The following is a 17,974-nucleotide window of genomic DNA, read 5'->3' on the forward strand; positions in this document are numbered from 1 at the left end:
TGCCTCCCATCCATCCCGCACGTCCTAGTCCATGTAACAGCGGGGGGTGGTTTGTGGAAGAACCACGGTAGATCTGTGTGTTGTGGTAGTCTAGTTTTGTGATGTCGTATGTTTTTTGTGTTTATGTAAAAAGGAACTAAATTTTTTTTTTTATTGCGAGAGAGATATAAAATTATTCTACATCTCTCATCAGACAAAAAATTAAAAAAAATCAATATGAGACAAAAAAATAAATTATTTGATCTTCCCACTAAATTTATTTATTTTATGAGCAGGTCTCTTGTGAAATATTCTCACGAATCTTTATCCGTGAGACGGGTCAATCATATCGATATTCACGATAAAAAGTAATACTCTTAGCATAAAAAATAATACTTTTTCATGGATAACCCAAATAAGATATCCGTCTCATAAAATACGACTCGCGAGACTGTATCACACAAGTTTTTGCCTTATTTTATTTATTCTGCTACATGGTGTTATATAATATAAAATTTATGTCCATTTTAATAATAAAAATAAAAAACAGTTATTATTTGTATTTTTAACAAATTCTACAAGAGAAATTTAAATTTTTAATCTTCAACACGATTTTAATTTTAATTAAATTTCGGTCTTATCATGTTATTTTTATTTTATTTTTAATTAATTTTCGTTTCTTTTTCTGATGTGAGGCGTTAACACAACATATAACATTCCTGGTAAAAAAAATCTAAAAACCGTAAAAAAAATCAACAATCCGTCTACGAAATGATAATACATAAGACAAAAAATCACATAAAGCAAACAGGATCGAATTGCAATTTTCCATAATATATATTTAAAAAAAATAAAAAATGAAAATAAATCAACAAATAAAATATTGGTGAGGTGGGCTGTTGTGTGAAGCCCAATGTAAACTGTCAGCCCCAGTCCAAAAATGGCAACGGAGAGAGAAGCAGCAATGAGCAAGAGATATATCTGTACGCCATTCATTTCGCCAGAAGATGAGGATATAGGTGGCCCACTCGCTTCCTGACTCGTAATCCCCTCATTCCTATTTACCTTTACTAGAACCACCCTGTTCCGATTCCAGGCCAGCTTTTCTGAAACACCCTTTTTTCATCATGTCTCAGGTACTGTTGCAGAATCGATTACTTGGTGTAATCCTTATTGTTGTCATTTTTGTTCGGTTAGATCTTTCAGTTTCTACTGTGTTGTGTTGGGTTGTTTTATTCGTGGAAATTTTAAGTCCTTTTGTTACTCGTTATATAGTTATTTAATTTTTTTATTGTCGTTTAATTCTGTTTGATTATAGTTTATGTTTTTTTTTATGTTCATTGGTGTTTTGTTGATGATATTTAATTTCTTTTTGTGTTTTCTTCGCTGGTGGGTTTTGCAGGCCGTAAAAACTCCTCCGGTTTCAAAAGAGGGTAGGCGTCTGTTTCGTTTTGCTGTTACTAACATTTGTGAAGTTGTTGATTATGTGTATTTGGTTGTGTTGTTTACTTGTGAAAATTGGGAATAAACATGAACTAAAATGCTGATTTTCTGGACTCTATATTATTGATGATATTGGAACTGCTTCAATGGACCGTTCTTTGCGTGGAGGTATGATTGCGGTGAAAATTTCATTTTCCGCCCATATGACATTACTCTGCAGTAGTATACATTAAGCATGTTATCAAATATTCGAATGTTTTAAATTCTGTTTTGCAATTAGTGAAATATGATTTGTTAGGAACATGGTTGATTCCAGTGCGTATTACCCGTCGTGGTTTTCGCTCTCTGGGGAAAAAATTGTGGTGAAGGGATTGAGGCTGTGGTGAGATTGGGGATGATGCTACTTTGACTGGGAAAACTTCTTTTTCCCTTGTTCAATTGCCACTTTTTCTCTTTTACTGAAGTTGAAGCCTTTTAGTACGTATTTTAAGTTAAATCCGATATTAGGATGTTTTATAAAGGGGAAGAAAATTGTGTGTTCTTGCTTTTTGTTTAAGGTGAATATATGTTCAATTCTCCTTCTATAATGGTTAACTAATTAGTCTGGACTATTTTAAATGCTTTTTCTCATGCCTTATAGAAAAGTCTGATGCAACTGAGAGTAAAGCTCCTGCTGCCTCAGCATCTGCGGACTCTCCACCTGGGCAGAGAATTACCCCTGCTTCATTTGCTGGAATGCCAAATCCCTTTGATTTCTCAGCCATGACAGGACTTATGAATGTAAACTCTCTCTCTTTCGTATGTCTCAGACTAGAATGTCTTTGAGTCCTTAAATTCATAACATCATGATAAATTCAGCGCTGCCTGGTGCTAATACAATTTTGGTGAGGACAAATATGCTTTGTTTTTTTCCTTGCTCAATATTTTCGAGTCAATGTTTCATATCCAATATTGTTTCTTTCTGATTTTTTCCCACTTGTATTGTTTGTCAATAGGATTTTCCATTTTTCTTTGTCCACTCAATAGTGTTTTTCTTATGTTGTGATATATTATTTGTGTGTGTCTACACATACATACATATATATATCATAAAATCTGTTCAGAGTTGTGTCATGTGAGGGATGAAGTTAGACAGATGTGTTATTTGTTTTGGGTTTTATTCAAATTTGGAATTGCAATTTCTAAAACATCAGTTTTTACTGGACTAAGTAATTTTGAGTATGTACGTCAACATCATTATTTCTGAAAGACAGTGCAAAGGTGTTTAGTTTTTCCCTTGTCTAGTATATTAAATTATGTTTTCTGTGTAGGACCCAAGCATCAAGGAATTAGCAGAACAGATAGCTAAAGATCCTTCATTTACTCAAATGGCGGAGCAGCTGCAGAAAACCTTTCATGGTGCTACGGTTGAAAATGGTATCCCCAACTTTGACTCACAACAATATTATGCTACAATGCAAAATGTTATGCAAAACCCTCAATTTATGACCATGGCTGAGAAGCTCGGTACTGCTATGCTGCAGGTATTTTTTGGTTTGATAGTTCTGGTTTTGTTGTAGGGTATAAGTTTAAACACGGTCGCATGAACTTGTGTGATGTTCTCACTTTTTCTACAGGATCCGGCCATGTCTGGCATGCTTGAGGGTTTGACAAATCCAGCTAATAAAGGCCAACTCGAAGAACGAATGTCCCAAATCAAGGAAGATCCATCATTAAAGCCTATATTGGAAGAGATTGAGACTGGTGGTCCTGCTGCTATGATGAAGTAATCACCTTTCTCAGTTATCCTTTCATTCATAGGATTATATCTAATGATATTTTTGTTTAACATGATACTTTTCCATGATGTTACTGAATACATATTGAAGAGCGTCATGTATACTAACATTATGAAGAAATGTTACTGAACACATGCTGAATTTATTGACCAAATAATGATCTGAATTGGTCAGATCATTGAATTATCCTCCAGTCAGATAAATCGCTTATGTTTGCAACTTTTTTACCGTAGCTATTGGGATATATCTTCTACATGTTAAAAATTAAACACGTGAATGTTAGAATTTCTATGTGTGGTGTGCTTATGTAACATGTCCTGAAATCATTAGCACTGCGGATTGATTTGAGTTGTCCATAGTGAGAGCTAAATTTTCCTCATTATTTTTTTTTCATAAACATATATTAGACTTTGTTGTTAACAAAGGCACTATGGATGTCGAGTGCTTGGGCGTTGTTAATGGCTTTATATATTAGGTAAATCCTCAGGTCCAGTAAGTTTAATGTTAATTGACTTTCTTCACTGATTAAATGTAACTTGTTTGGTGGATTTGGACTCTTCAAATTGTTCAGAATCCTGAATAATGGATACATTGTGCCAAATAATGTGCTTTTACTTTTGCCTTGTGAAAGATACCGTGGTTCAAAGTAATTAGATACATTCGAGCCTTATGTGAGCTTCAGTCCCTCTGCATTGCAGTATACGAGGTGACCACATGCCAGTATACTTGTCACATACGCTTGAGCCTTTGATAGTTTTTCTTGTAAGATCATTGTTGTACATAATAAGTTAATTGTTTTAGCTACATGCTACACATGTGTGGGTTCTGTATTAATATTGTTCTAGACTCTTGTTTTTATGCTTTGTGGTAGGCTCTTAAAAATATCATGTTGGGCATAAAGGATATCAAGGATCTCAGGAGAACATTACTTTCTGTTGCATATAGAGTAAACTCCATTGTCATGTAATATTTAAAGAACTTTGATTTGACCCTTGGAACTTCAAAAATCAATCTAAAGAATTAATGGGTTTTATAAGTATGTAATAAGTCTTTTCATTTTCTAGTTGGTGATTCTGCATGTGGTTAAAAGTTGCATAATTCTAATTCTACTTGGTATTTTCCCTTTGTGCATAATGATACACACACACAATTACGTATAGGATCGAGAAGGTGACATGACCCAGATGTGAAAAATCGACTTTATCGGCCTCTAATAGGAAAAAATACGCTACAAATGGCGGAGAACTCGTTTAAATTTGGTTGTATGATGCTATGTGATTATGATCAGGTACTGGAATGATAAAGAGGTACTCCAAAAGTTGAGCGAAGCAATGGGATTTGCAGTTGTTGGAGAAGCTGCCACATCTGCTGGTGATGATGCTGGTGAAGACGAAACCGATGAAATTAATGAAGAAGAATCTATTGTTCACCATACTGCTAGTGTTGGTGATGTTGAGGTACCATTTGCAAGCCGTATGTATTGCACTTAAACATGATTACATAACTGGGCGCCTGAAAGTATTTGTTGGCACTTTCTCACTTATTATAAGGTTTTTGCAAAGATTGCGCCTGAAATTTTTCCAATCGATTTGCTGAAATATCCGAGTTCTTTTGCTTCTTGTCATTATTAAACATCAACTGTCGAATGCATGGAAAAATTTATAACACCAATTCGTTTAAATTTGCTTTTGTGTAAACTAGGGTTTGAAAAAGGCACTAGCTGATGGTGTTGATAAGGATGAAGAAGACTCCGAGGGAAGAACTGCTTTACATTTTGCATGTGGATATGGCGAGGTATATAATGTCTGGTAAAATAAGCTTTATTTGAAGTAATTGACCTTTTCTTCAAGCTCTTGGAAGTTCAGATAAAACGAGAGATAATTAGCTTCTGGTATCTTCTTTCTCGTTCACTGAACTTTCTTTTTATCCATAAACCTCATATTTTCTTTATACCATATCTCTTGTGTGCTACTGCTTTTAATTATTTATTTTGCTTCTTTTATGTTGTTTCCGTCTCCCCATGTGCCTTTCTTATTTGTTCATTTTTTTTTTCTTTTTTGGCCTTAGTGGTGCTGCCAAGTAGTTTTGTACCATTTCATGGAGAGATGCTCACCACTCGTTACTTATCTCTCCATAAGTCTGAAAGCTGAATTAATCTTCCATTTTCAGGCCAAGTGCTCTCAAATTCTTCTTGATGCCGGGGCAAAGGTAGATGCTTTGGATAAGAACAAGAACACCCCTCTCCATTATGCCGCGGGCTATGGCAGGCAAGACTGTGTCGAGCTTCTGTTGAAAAACGGCGCTGCTGTGTAAGCCTCTTTCAATACATTATACATATGCATTTTTGCCTTGCTATGCCAGACATTTTGGTAAACCAGCTTCTTTTCCCTTTCATTCTTGCAGCACACTTCAGAACTTGGACGGGAAGACACCTATAGACGTTGCTAAGCTAAATACCCAAGACGAGGTGCTAAAACTGCTTGAAAAAGACGCGTTTCTATGAATTAAAATGCATTCGAGCTCCCGTGCACATGCGATGTCGACCATGTTATAGTTTCAGCTGTGTGGTGTGTTAGACCTCGTATTTTCTTGAGCGCAAGAGTGTTGGCATTTGACATTCTACTTCATTCGTCTTGTCGTTTTATTCAGCAGCTGTTGTATGATTGAAACGTATTTGGATTCGTTTATTTATTTACATGGACCGTGAGTGTAGGATTGTCTGATACTTGCCTGAACTATTCACTCAGTTGAGTTGATCATTTTTGCCCCGTTGTGTATGAAGGTTGATGAATAATAATAAGGGATTCTGGTTTTCAAAATTATTTTTGAATGGTATATGAACAGTGATAAGGTTTCAATTAATAAATCTGACTGAACTCATATCTGGCAAAATTAAAATATGGTAAGTTTTACATGTAACGATTTGATCTCTTGTGCTGGGTAAACTAACTGTTTACTACGAAAAAATAGTTTCCCTAATGTTTGAAATTAGCAAAATAAATATGAGGTCAATCTAGGATTACGGGATATGTATATATGGATGACAATTTTTCTCTCGTAAAAACCCAAATAGGACGGGTTTTGAGATTTTTCAAATTTCTGAAGCAAATCGAGGAGGTATAAGAATTTTATTTCTCTCTCCGAACCCATCATCGGGAGGTCCGATAATTATATATCATTACTATTATTAATACTAATATTTTTCTTAATAATTAACAAAAATCCAACTCGTTAATTCATGCTAATTACGTGGTCTTATCTTTTTTTTTTTTTTATTATTATTAAAACTATGAATTATAAAATTTTGTACTGTTTAGGTAATATTAGTTTTGTGAGTAGGTCTCTTGTGAGACGGTCTCACAAATTTTTATCTATGAGACGGGTCAACTCTACCAATATTCACAATAAAAAGTAATACTCTTAGCATAAAAAGTAATAATTTTTCATGGATGACTCAAATAAGAGATCCGTCTCACAAAATACGACCCATGAGACCGTCTCACACAAGTTTTTGCCTAATTTTTATATATGTAATTAGATTGTAGTATCAATTTTTTTAAGGGAATTTGAAGACTTTTTTTGTTGTTAATTCAACTGATTTTTGAAGCAGTGACGTGGATAGTGATTTAATTCACGTTGTTAATTCAACTGATTTTTGAAGCAGTGACGTGGATAGCGATTTAATTCACGTCAAGTCGGGATGATGATGACAAATCCGGTCCATCTCATTACCGTTTCTATTATTATTTAAAATGAGGATGATAATTAAAATGAAGATTTAATGTCCGCAAAAATGAGATGAGAATTTTCAAGCCAATTAGATAGAACCGAATATGTGGTTTGATGATAAATTAATCGTTAGAAAACCGGGATCGGAGCAAGAATTCCCCAAATAAACATTGATAGAGTAAAAAAAATTGGATGTTAAAAAGATTTTGAAATATTATTAATCAACAAATGATTTGTAGCTCATATAATATCAAAATCTCATATCGAATTGAAATTTTAGTTATAATAATCACAGGAAACTTTTAATTTCAATTAAAAGGACGGGGTTCTATTCGGGAAATCTTCTAATAAATATAATATTGGGTCCGGCTTCGCAGCCCAATTCACGTCACCCGTGTCCTGTGTCAATCTTTTACCGAATCGCTCCTCTCCGCCCTCCGGTAATTCTTTTCTCCAAATTATGGATTTCTTCCTCTAAAAATTCCCAATTATTAGGGTTCGTTCTTGCTTTTCTTTAAAACACGGTGTTTTAATTGAACGCATATCTTTTGTTATTTTTTGACAAGTTGTTAATCTAATTTGTATTGAATTGACTGTTAAAAATCGAGAAAGCCATTAATGCTTACGAAAATTACGACAATTTGCGGGTGTCCTTTTGTATTTCTGTCTTTAAATCTGTGTTTGATATTGCAGACGGGTAATTGATTTTGTTCGCGTCACTGAGTGGTATCTTTCGGATGGGTAGAGATAGGGACATATCTAGGTCGCCGTTGCATAGGAGGAGATACTCTCCGTCGCCATCACCGGTTAGGTTTTTCCGTCGCAGCCGCAGAGACAGAAACCGATCTCCTTATTCTCGGAACAGGTGATACCCTTTTACTCGTACTTGCTCCATATTTATTGGTTATTTCGATTTCTGTATAATAGGTTTATCCTTTATTTACGGACGAAGAGGCACCAAATACTTTCTGATGAATATCTAACTATCGTTTTGGGGTACCCTATATTGATTTGTTGTCTTCACGGACAAATATGGTTGCTCAAAAGTTTTTCAAGTATTTTAGGGAAAACAACCTTAAAGTTTTTTGAAACAGTGGTGTTTTATGTGTTAAGGAATGGTTTTGAATGTTGATTTAGGATTGAATGAATCACGATTTTCTGCCCTTGGAATAATAGAGTAACGTATTTGTTTATATATTTATAGTTGAAATTAGCTGTAAATGTTCAGTTAGTGCATAAAAAATGATTGATCCAGCTAAGTCTGTCTTTAAATATTCAGAGGTATTGTCATTTTTTTTTTTATTTTGAATTTGGACTCTTGTCATTCTAGCATGCAGTATATGTGATATTTGATTTTTGAAGCCTTCACTTTAATAGCAAATTTTTATCTCTTTTGTAAAGTTACCTAACTACCCGAGAAACTTTTCTGGGTGATAATGTCTTGAACTGTCATAAATTTTATATGATAAACGTCATATTGTTTTTTTAGATGAAGTTACAGGCTGCCTATGGAATTTCTAACTTTGGTGTTCCATGTGCAATTTGCTGCCTATGAGAGTTATCGCCTTCCATCAGCACCTTGATATGCTACATGCTTGTGGTTGTTGAGTTGATGACTGTCGCCCTTGTTCAAGTCTTGTTTAATTTTTTGTCAGTTCGATAAAAACTTCTAAACCGTATATTGTCATAGTTAATGCTATGAATGATGGAGATTCTCTCAAAAGATTTTACCATTATTGACATAAGATATCTTAACTTAATACGAAGGAGATAGTCAACATCGTTGTTGGTTTTAGAAAAGAAACAATGCCTTCCCTCTATCTGGGAAGTCCACAGGTGATGGGTGCTGACGTGGTGTTCTTTCATTGCTCGATTGTGATATTAGCAGTTTCTAATGATAAAAGATGGTGCACACAGTTTATTCTTTGCAATATTTGAGGTAACTGCATATGCTTTCCGTATCACGCGCTGGGTCTTGAAAGAGCATTATCAGAAACATGTAGGGACCATTCTTTTTACTTCAAGGTCACCTGTTTTATTGTATTTTACAGATGGCGAAGTCGTTCATTATCTTATGAACGTCACAGAAGTCGCTCCCGCTCTCAAAAACGCCATAAAAGTCGATCTCGTACACTGAAGGGCAATGAAAGACAACAGAAAAATAGTACCTCTGTATCTTCCTTAAATGTTTCTCCCAGTGTAATCTCTGGTTCAAAAGAGACGAAAGATGCAAGTGAAAAGTTAAGAGAAGAAGAGGAAAAGAAGAGGTATCATTATCAGCTTTCAAACCTTTCTCCTGTTCTTCTCCTTATTACACTTTTTGGTTGATGTTAATTTTTTTACCGTTGTCTATGCTTGCATGGAATTCTGGACACTTTTATGAGTGCACAAACTTGTGATTGACACTAAGAATTATGAATCATTATGTTTTGTTGCAATGGAAGAAATTACAATTTATGGCTGTTGCGGGAGTGGGATTTTGCTTAAACCATTTAATTAACTTTAATACGAATCATTTTCTCTCTCTCTCTTTTTGATTGCTGTGGAAGCAACACAATTTCAGGTAATATTTAACTTCTTGCTAGATGGAAGTTGTTGATGCACTGCGTGAGTGAACACATCTTCAATTATTTCCTTGACCTTTTATAAACAATCATTTCTATCCAATGTTTCTTCCAAAGATAGAGGTTTCACGGATGAGATATTTTGTTTATTATGGATAACGATTAAGTTTAATTGTTTTGTAATATTCGACATTGATTGTGGAAGACACACAAATCGCGTTACCTGTAAACATCTGAGTCAATGGCAGAAACTAATTGCTTTACCTATAGACATCCAAGTCATTGTCAGTACTTTATATTTCTTATCTTGATACTTGCCATGAGTTTTGAAACTTCCTTGTAGTAATTGAGAAGTATGTCCTCTTTATCTTCCTATTTTTTCTTGTTAAATTCTCAAATTAATTCTTCTGTCAATAATATGTGAATCTAAAGGTAGATTTTGGTTATTTTGTGGGAGGGAGTCAGTTTTAATGATCTATACCCTCTTATGCAATTTGTTTTCGGTTTTTGGGAATCTTGCTTTCTCGTTTGTTTGTTGATCCTTGAATCCGTTTCTTGATCCTATCTATGTTTATCCTTCACTATTTCAGAATGGTTCTTATGATAGAATGGGATTGTCGTTAAATTGTTTGGTAAAGGTAGCTTGCAATAAATATGAGTTATTTTAGCTGATATCTCTTTCTTTTCTCCCAGTTCTTTCAACTACATGCAACTTTTATTACGATTCACAGAACATGCATGAAATTAATTCTCTTGTTCCTTTTCTCCTTTATATTTTCAGTTTCTTTCAGAAACTGTGCTGCATTAATGCAACATTGCGCCATTGTGATCAATTATTTTGTTGGAACGATTAATATTAATATATATGTTTATTAGTGTCATTACGCTTTATCAGTGGGTTATATACAGATTCGGTTGCTTAGGCTGCGAGTCAAATCTACCTTCGGTTTTCACGTTATATTGGACTTGAATTGACCTGGCTGTAGTTTATTTATTACACATGTATCTTGTAAAAGTTGGTGTTTACGATAATCCTTGATGAAGATGTAGCCCAGAAGCATATGTAGTGTGACTATTTGAGTGGATTTCAAGACTTAGCTTGTCTATTTTGTTCATTTTTATTAATGTTAAATGCAAGATCTGCTGTCATTACTTGAATTATTTGTTGAAGAGCTGTATCTGAATAACATCGGCATTTTCTTTAAACAAAATGTGCTAGTGTACTTCTGTAACTAGCAATCTAGCATTAAGACCTATATATTTACTTGACATTCTTCTCGACAGGATAAATTGGAGGATATTTCTGGTATTGTTTATTTTGATTCCTCATTAATCTACTGTTCACCAGATATGAAACTGAAATATTTTGGATCGGGAATCAGTTAGAGGTCTGCTTAAAAAGCATAAGCATGAATGTCTAATGCCTTTTTCGACATGGAGGTTAGTTTGTCATTCATTTTAGTTATGAATTACGGAAAATCAGAAGGCCAATAGCTGCTAAGAAATCTTGTTCATATTCTACACCTATGAAAAAAAGTGATCTCTATCTTTGAACGCTTATGATATCCTTAGAACTGACCCATCTGATGTTGGATCATTTGCAATTTTTCATTTGACAGTTTCACCTCTTTCCAGGCGTCAACAGGAGGCAGAATTAAAATTAGTGGAGGAAGAAACTGCAAAGAGGGTAGCGGAGGCAATTCAGAAGAAAGTTGAGGAGAGATTGTATTCTTTGGAACTGAACCTTGAAATAGAGGAGCTCCTAAAGGAAGGTAGGAAGAAACTTGTTTCTGAGGTTGCAGCTCAACTTGAAAAAGAAAAGGAATCTACTCTTGCAGAAGCTCGTCAGAAAGAGGTATGCTTATATTCTTCAGTTCACTGAAAATGCACATTTCTATGCTGCCACCCTTCGGGGGGATGGAAAGCTCCTCCCCGGATTGCCTGGTAAGCTAGCCAGCTGTGAACCTTGTTATTTATCTTTCCTTTTTAAGGTAGGTATATAACGAATGTACCTTAGTCATACCTTATTGTGCCCCTACTTTTCTAAATCTGGCTTAATACACTTATTTAAAAAGGGGTAAAAATCGCTCTTTGTGGCAAAGATACTACTAATGCATTTGATCTGATCGTTCTTGATGTAATTTACTCAATTCACATAATTGTGTGATACTTGGTCAGCAGTATTCAGAAATTCAATTTGACTCGGTTGATGCATCCAGGTGTATTTTGTGATCTTTTACATTTGCATGCGACTATTCTTTGACTTTGTTTACTAGTAAAGTGTGTAATTCTAATACACGAGCGTATATAGGAACAAACAAGACGAGAAAAACAAGAGCTGGAACAATTACTGGAAGAGAACAGGAGGAAGGTGGAAGAATCTCAAAGAAGAGAAGCATCAGAACAGCAGATAAGAGAAGAGGAGCGCTATGAAGAATAGGTGGAGCTCCAACGGAAGAAAGAAGAGGCTCTGCGTAGGAAAAAAAAGCAAGAAGAGGAGGAACGGGCCAATCAAATGAAATTGTTGGGCAAGAACAAATCTCGACCTAAGTTGTCATTTGCCCTAGGTTTGAAATGATGATTTCTCGGGTCTGTAATAATGTCCGTCCTGTGTATTTTCACCGTATAATGGTGAAAAATAGACATCGAGGATAAGACCGTGCCACCTCAGCATTTCCCTTTTTATGTGAAGTATTTTCTGTGCTGGTTTGAAGTAATTTGGGGGAAAATCTATGTAGAATATTGACTCATCATCCTTTTATATTGATTATTTATATAAAGTTTTCTGCCCTTTTTGGGTGTGGTTAAAAAATTGTGTTGGTTTCAAGATTCTGATGTTTTTGGGGTTAACTTTGTTCTGTTTGAGGATTGTCTTTTACGACAGTAAAGAGGATGGTTTCGATATTCGGCTTTGGATGGATTTAGAGATTTATCAGGTGGGATTTGATGAACTGAAAGAGGTAAACAAGATTGGGGGCCAAATGGAAGATCTTTCATACACTTTTGTTTGAAAATCTATGGTTTCTCTTACGAAAACATCGCTGATTTCAACATGCTCTATGAAATGAGCTGCTGGAACCCTTAAATTTGCAGGTGGGAGATGGCATGAAAAGTCCGTAAGGTGAATGCCAAGGGATTTTGAAGAGAAAATATACAAGGAAGGAGTAATGCGCTGATTGATGCTAAGATTTGAGAGGCAGAAAATGGGATAAAGGAGAGTGCCGTTTCAATCACCTTTTTTTGAAGCTTATAAATTCAAGATATTTAGAGGGTTATTAATTTCCTTGTGAAGAATGAATGTGGATTTTCTTGTAATTTGGTTGGTGTAATTTTGTGCAAATTTGTAGGGAAATGCAAGTTTTGTTTTGATCGTGAATGGTTCATGCACGAGTTTTGGACCTCATCAAAGCGTGCGTCTTTGGTTTCTGGTTGGTTACATTTGCGTCAAGTAAGCAAGAACTTTGATAACGTTAGCTTTCAATGTAGCACACGTGCATGATACACACTTTAGTATTAGATTTGTAAATATCTGAGGATTTTTTTATCGTATTTATTATCATTGAATAATAATAATATACCAACACTTTCTTTAGAACTTGAATGTTAATATATCAAATAGCTAGCTACTAAATAGTTTCTTGATCTAAATCCAATTTGCATGAAATTTGATTAGTAATTGATTGAACTACTTTATTTTAAACTATGGAGCTCGCAACATCTATCTTTTGATATGCGCTAAATAGGTCACATGTTAAAGTAGTAATCTACAAGTTACGTTAAGTGAATTGCACTGCACGAACTTTCTGAGATTGATTTGCCTGAAATATTGTTGGTCAAAAAATCGAACTAATGATTATTGATCAACTTCATCCTTTGATGATCAAATTAGTTCTTAAGTTTTGGATAGTTAGAATGGGCAAAATAAAATACAATTGGATAATTCGATTTATAGACTATCTTGGAGATTTTATTTAAAAAAATTTGCATTAAATCTCAATAGTTCAATTTAAATGAGCCTTTTGAATTAGGGCCAGACACTTGAGGCCCAATCTTTATACGCGCACACATGGGGAGATCGAGGCGCGAAATCTCTTTCATGGTCAGAAATGTCGAAATTTGAATACCCCAGGCTCCCTCGCCACGAAATCATCGCGGTTCTGGCCGAGAACCAAATCGCCGCCGTCTCCGAAGCCGACCTCCTCCACCCCGATCCCGACTTCATCTGCAATGTCTACACCCACATCCTTGTCCATGTCGATGCTCTACTGTTAGCAAATGCTAAACCTAAATCCTAATAAGTTGTTTTTTTTAATTTGGAGTAGATTTTCTATTATTTACTTTGAGACAGTTATGTTTACTGGTAGACTGTTTTTACTATGGAATTGAAGGTTTATTTTGGACTTTCATTCAAAATTTGTTTGAATTTATAAATTTCAGTTCCACCAATCCGATTTGGTGAATCTAAACGCGATACTAGGATAAGAGAGTGTTTTGTACGAGGAAATTAAGTCTTCTGCCTATGGGTTTTTATATTTTTCGCAACATTCAAATTCACAGGGAAGATTATGGGCAGATGGAGTTTGGTGCTCTTGAGCAGTTGGAAAATCCGGACACCCATGTGCATTCGATTCAGCTCATGAATTTGTACAACAAGATTCGAGAGCTCGTGACCGCCATCAACTGCCCCAAATCCTTCACGCCAAAGGACTTGATAAAGCCAGAGCCCGATCGCACCGAGCACTTTCTGAGCGCCCTGCTCAATTTCTATCTCCATAGGTGACAAAAGAAATCTAGGTTCTTAGACTGGTGTTTTTTCTTTCAGAAAATGGGCCATCTTTCTAGTTTCTCATTTTACGGTTTGTGATGCAGAGAGACTAAGATAAATCTATTGAATCCTCTTGGAAGTGATTTTAATCTTTTTGAAGAGCGTAAACTAGCTGCGGAAGCAAGAATTTCCCAGGTACTTGAGTGAGTGTGTATCTAGCCTTCCTGCTTTGTTCTGGTGTTGTTTTTTTCCCCCTGTTATTCCAATTTGAATTATTTCTTAATATCCCACATCAGTTGAATGCGGAGATATCAGAATGTGAGGAGTCTAGACAAAAGGAGTTGCCACTTGTTCAAGAAGTAAACTCTAAAGTAAATGAATTGCGTCAGAATGTTTCAAGTCTTAATACTCACCAAAGGTCCTTGAAGGCTTCTACTAAAAAATTGAAGGATAAGGCCAAAGAAAGTGATGAGAAGGTTTGACTGTTGATGTAATGTTTATCTATCTTTTTTTGGAAGTTCTAATTTCATGCCAAGATTCTGGTTGTTTGATATGAATTGTCGTTTTCTTCAAATAATATAAGTTACATGCATGGCCAGTGTGATTTCGATTTTTTTTTACATTTGACAGATCTCTAATGCTGAATTCGCATTGGTCCAATGTGTCCAAGAAAATGCAAATTTACGATCTAAGATAGTCCAGTCACCGGACAAGCTTCAGGTATGAACACTGTTTTTCTTGCCATCTAAATATGTGGAATTCTGCAGCCAGATTCAGGGAACACATTATTTCTATAAGAGATTGCGAGAAATTTTTATCCGGGCTCCACTCATTCCGGACAAAAATAATCCAGACAAAACACTTAAGTGGATCCTTCCTGTAGGAGAGTGGGGTAGCTATACTTGGGCTGCGTGATGCAGGATGAGGTTAACGAAGACCCAGCAACTCTCTTGAATTTTTTTTCTCTTCGGCACAATTGCACAAATGATGCTTGAAAGGACATAAGAGTATTGATAGTAGTGCTACCATTTACTGTGTTGTGACTTTGTCTGTATTGTCTTATCATTAACTTTGCTTAATCAGAGGTCCTCACTCCGCATGATATTAAGTAAAGCAGAATGATGTTTAGTGGTGTGGAATGAGTAATGTCCTCATGCATTGAAGGATTTAACACGATAAGCATGCACCATTTTTTCCTAGACATTATCATCTGTTGTTTCCTTGAGCTGTTGCCATGTGGCTTCTGAGTTCTGAACACATTTCCTTGTGCCATTTTACATATTAACCTATTTATGGAAGCTTTCTTCTACGTTTATGCTTTCATCTTGAATCATGGATACTTTTAATAAAAAGTGTTACTTGTGATTAAGCATGGCATGATCATTCCTCATCCTGAATTTGAGCTCTCCTCTTTTATATATATACATTAATCATTTTATTGAAGACCTTCAGTATAAAGTTCTTTTGAAGATATTGCCTAGATGGAAATTATTTGTGTGTTCCCCTTGTCTTATGTACCATACTCATCCTTCTTGTTTCCTTTCCCTCGTCTTATCTACCATTTACCATACTCGTCATTCTTGATCAAATGAGATTAAATTGGGATGGTTGCATTGCATTTATTTTAACCTTACATTTTCATCCGTTGGTTTGGCTTCATTATTTTTATTTTATCATGAATTCATTTCTTTAAATGATAGAGGGCTGTAGAAGAGAAAAAGTTGATTAAAACTGAAACAAAAGATGCTGAAAGAGCAGCGATTCAATTGTATCGGGATAAGACTACTATGGTTGAGGCTTATTCTAAGGTATTTTCATTTTAATATTAAATTGCATATGTGACCTTGATACTCACGTGTATGTTTGCTTGCTGACATTTTATAAATTGTTACTTTATGAATTTAGTTCTTTTTTGAAAAAAATTACCTGACCAATAGTAATCAAATGACCGTCAGGCTTGCAAGAAATTGTATAAGCACTTGGCTCAGATGCAAGCCATACAGGAGCAGGTTTGTCAATACTTCGTCTAATCTTTGCATCAATGATATTCTTGTTCTCCTCCCTTCAATCGTTTTTCGTCATTAATAGTTGAGAAATCCAAAGGACAAGACCAAAATACTCTCCTTCCCACAGGACAAATGCAATCTCTTATTTTGATGTGAAATTTTTAGTCTTTGCTATCTTGGCCTTTAACAGGTTAACTCTGGCAAGACAGTTGAGAAAGACGTGAAGGTTCTCAAAAGTAAGCTCGGTGATGATGGAGTGTTAAATAAGTCGCTTGAAGCCAAACTTGTTGAATTGCAAGCAAAAGGTAGTGATGGTTTGACTAATTTGAATTGTCGCATTCTGTAATTCATGTGGTTTCTAAGTCGAAAATGTTTTCCAGTGGACCAGTCGAAAGAAAATAAAAGGCAGCTTGAGAAGGAGAGAGCTCTTAACCATGAGGAGGTAGGCAAAGAATTAAGTAATGTGAAGTTGGAAGTTGAATCAAACAGACGTGATTTGGAATCAAGACAAAGACAAGTAGAGCTCATGGTTGCTGAGGTATTATTAATGTTTTACTTTTCTAGTTCAGTCAGGTATACCGATGAAGTGGTTCTGAGTGTCAATGCTTAATTGCCACGGAGTTTTTTCAGGCAGATGCTATAGTTTCAAAGATCAGTTCTGTTAAGGAGGATGATGGAGCTAAAATGCAAGAATTAAGCAAAAAATATGATGAAATTTTGACCGAGGTACAAGATACTCTTATGTTTAAACTGATGCATCTGTTATTTATATCTTTCTACTGCTTTTGTTTCCGGGAAAATATTATACAAAACGATACACCACATCTTTTCATAAACCAAGTGTTTTGTCGCAACACCGATGCAAATAATGCAGACTCGACACTTCTGGAAATAAACTAGGCTACTCTACCGTACATCACCTGATGCGACAATCTTTCGTCGCGATTAATAAGGATTTTTAAATATATTTTCATTTCCACTTTTTTTTTTGCGCATCTAACTGCTTGTTACGCCACATAATTGTCTGTGCAGTTCTATCGTTACTCAAAATTGATAAGCAACTTGCTGCCTGCCCCTGAATGAATATATTCTGCAGTAGTTTCTTCGTTGGAGTCTTACACATAACTGTACTTTCACTGAAGCTTGTTCTTGGTGCAACTTGTTCTTGTGTATCTCTGCTGGCCAATATCGTAGGAATCGGTTTCACGCCCAATATTAGATTTCTTTATCATTGTCATGCTAGTTATGTTTTTAGAGCTCTTGAATTGAGGACATTTGTCAGACAATATTACACTCTCATCCAGCTAAATTGTGGAACTATTTATTGTGTTAGAGTTCTATATATCTTTTGTTTAACAAATATAGCTGTTTTATGCTATTTAATACACTAGAATTCTGCTCATATTTCGATCAATGTTATTTACATATATTTTTCATTGCTGACCCTCCGGTTTAAGTGGAAAATAAGTGCTTTTACAATTAAGATTGATTTTAACTTGAGAACAAAAAAGATATGGGGAAAAGTTTTAAAAATTGCATATATATGTCTCAAAATTTTAATTAGAAACAAAAAAAATATATAATTTTCAAATATTTACTATCGATCAAATATTCAAAAAATTTTACTACCGTGCTACAAGGTTGTTCTTTTTTCTGGGAAAAAAAAAATTTATCTGTAAATATTATAATATATGTGAAAAATAAAAAATA

General features: G+C 35.0%; 3 protein-coding genes across 4 annotated transcripts; all 3 read left to right on the plus strand.

Annotated features, from left to right (window-relative positions):
- The first annotated feature begins 908 nt into the window (after positions 1-908).
- Positions 909-5,959, plus strand: LOC142539952 (ankyrin repeat domain-containing protein 2B-like). The gene is made up of 9 exons (XM_075645738.1): positions 909-1,115; positions 1,382-1,412; positions 2,063-2,202; positions 2,733-2,945; positions 3,039-3,187; positions 4,489-4,657; positions 4,902-4,994; positions 5,370-5,509; positions 5,604-5,959. The coding sequence occupies exons 1-9, from the start codon at positions 1,107-1,109 to the stop codon at positions 5,701-5,703; spliced, it is 1,044 nt and encodes a 347-aa protein (XP_075501853.1). The 5' UTR covers positions 909-1,106; the 3' UTR covers positions 5,704-5,959.
- Positions 5,960-7,632: 1,673 nt separating this feature from the next.
- Positions 7,633-12,286, plus strand: LOC142539953 (uncharacterized). Its single transcript, XM_075645739.1, has 4 exons — positions 7,633-7,794; positions 8,981-9,196; positions 11,129-11,348; positions 11,805-12,286. The coding sequence occupies exons 1-4, from the start codon at positions 7,667-7,669 to the stop codon at positions 11,931-11,933; spliced, it is 693 nt and encodes a 230-aa protein (XP_075501854.1). The 5' UTR covers positions 7,633-7,666; the 3' UTR covers positions 11,934-12,286.
- A 1,244-nt stretch (positions 12,287-13,530) lies between these two features.
- On the plus strand, positions 13,531-17,650 carry LOC142539954 (kinetochore protein NUF2 homolog). Of its 2 annotated transcripts, XM_075645740.1 has the most exons (11): positions 13,532-13,760; positions 14,051-14,269; positions 14,363-14,453; positions 14,555-14,734; positions 14,889-14,978; positions 15,959-16,066; positions 16,214-16,267; positions 16,455-16,569; positions 16,645-16,802; positions 16,895-16,990; positions 17,297-17,647. In XM_075645740.1, exons 1-11 carry the CDS (start codon positions 13,600-13,602, stop codon positions 17,345-17,347), a joined length of 1,323 nt encoding a protein of 440 aa, XP_075501855.1. In that variant the 5' UTR covers positions 13,532-13,599; the 3' UTR covers positions 17,348-17,647. The 2 variants fall into 2 exon arrangements, with proteins under 2 accessions (XP_075501856.1, XP_075501855.1); XM_075645741.1 differs by lacking the exon at positions 16,214-16,267 and having other exon boundaries at positions 13,531-13,760; positions 17,297-17,650.
- Positions 17,651-17,974: the final 324 nt, after the last annotated feature.

Source organism: Primulina tabacum, chromosome 3 (assembly GCF_025594145.1).
Source record: "Primulina tabacum isolate GXHZ01 chromosome 3, ASM2559414v2, whole genome shotgun sequence".
NCBI classification, from domain to species: Eukaryota; Viridiplantae; Streptophyta; class Magnoliopsida; order Lamiales; family Gesneriaceae; genus Primulina; species Primulina tabacum.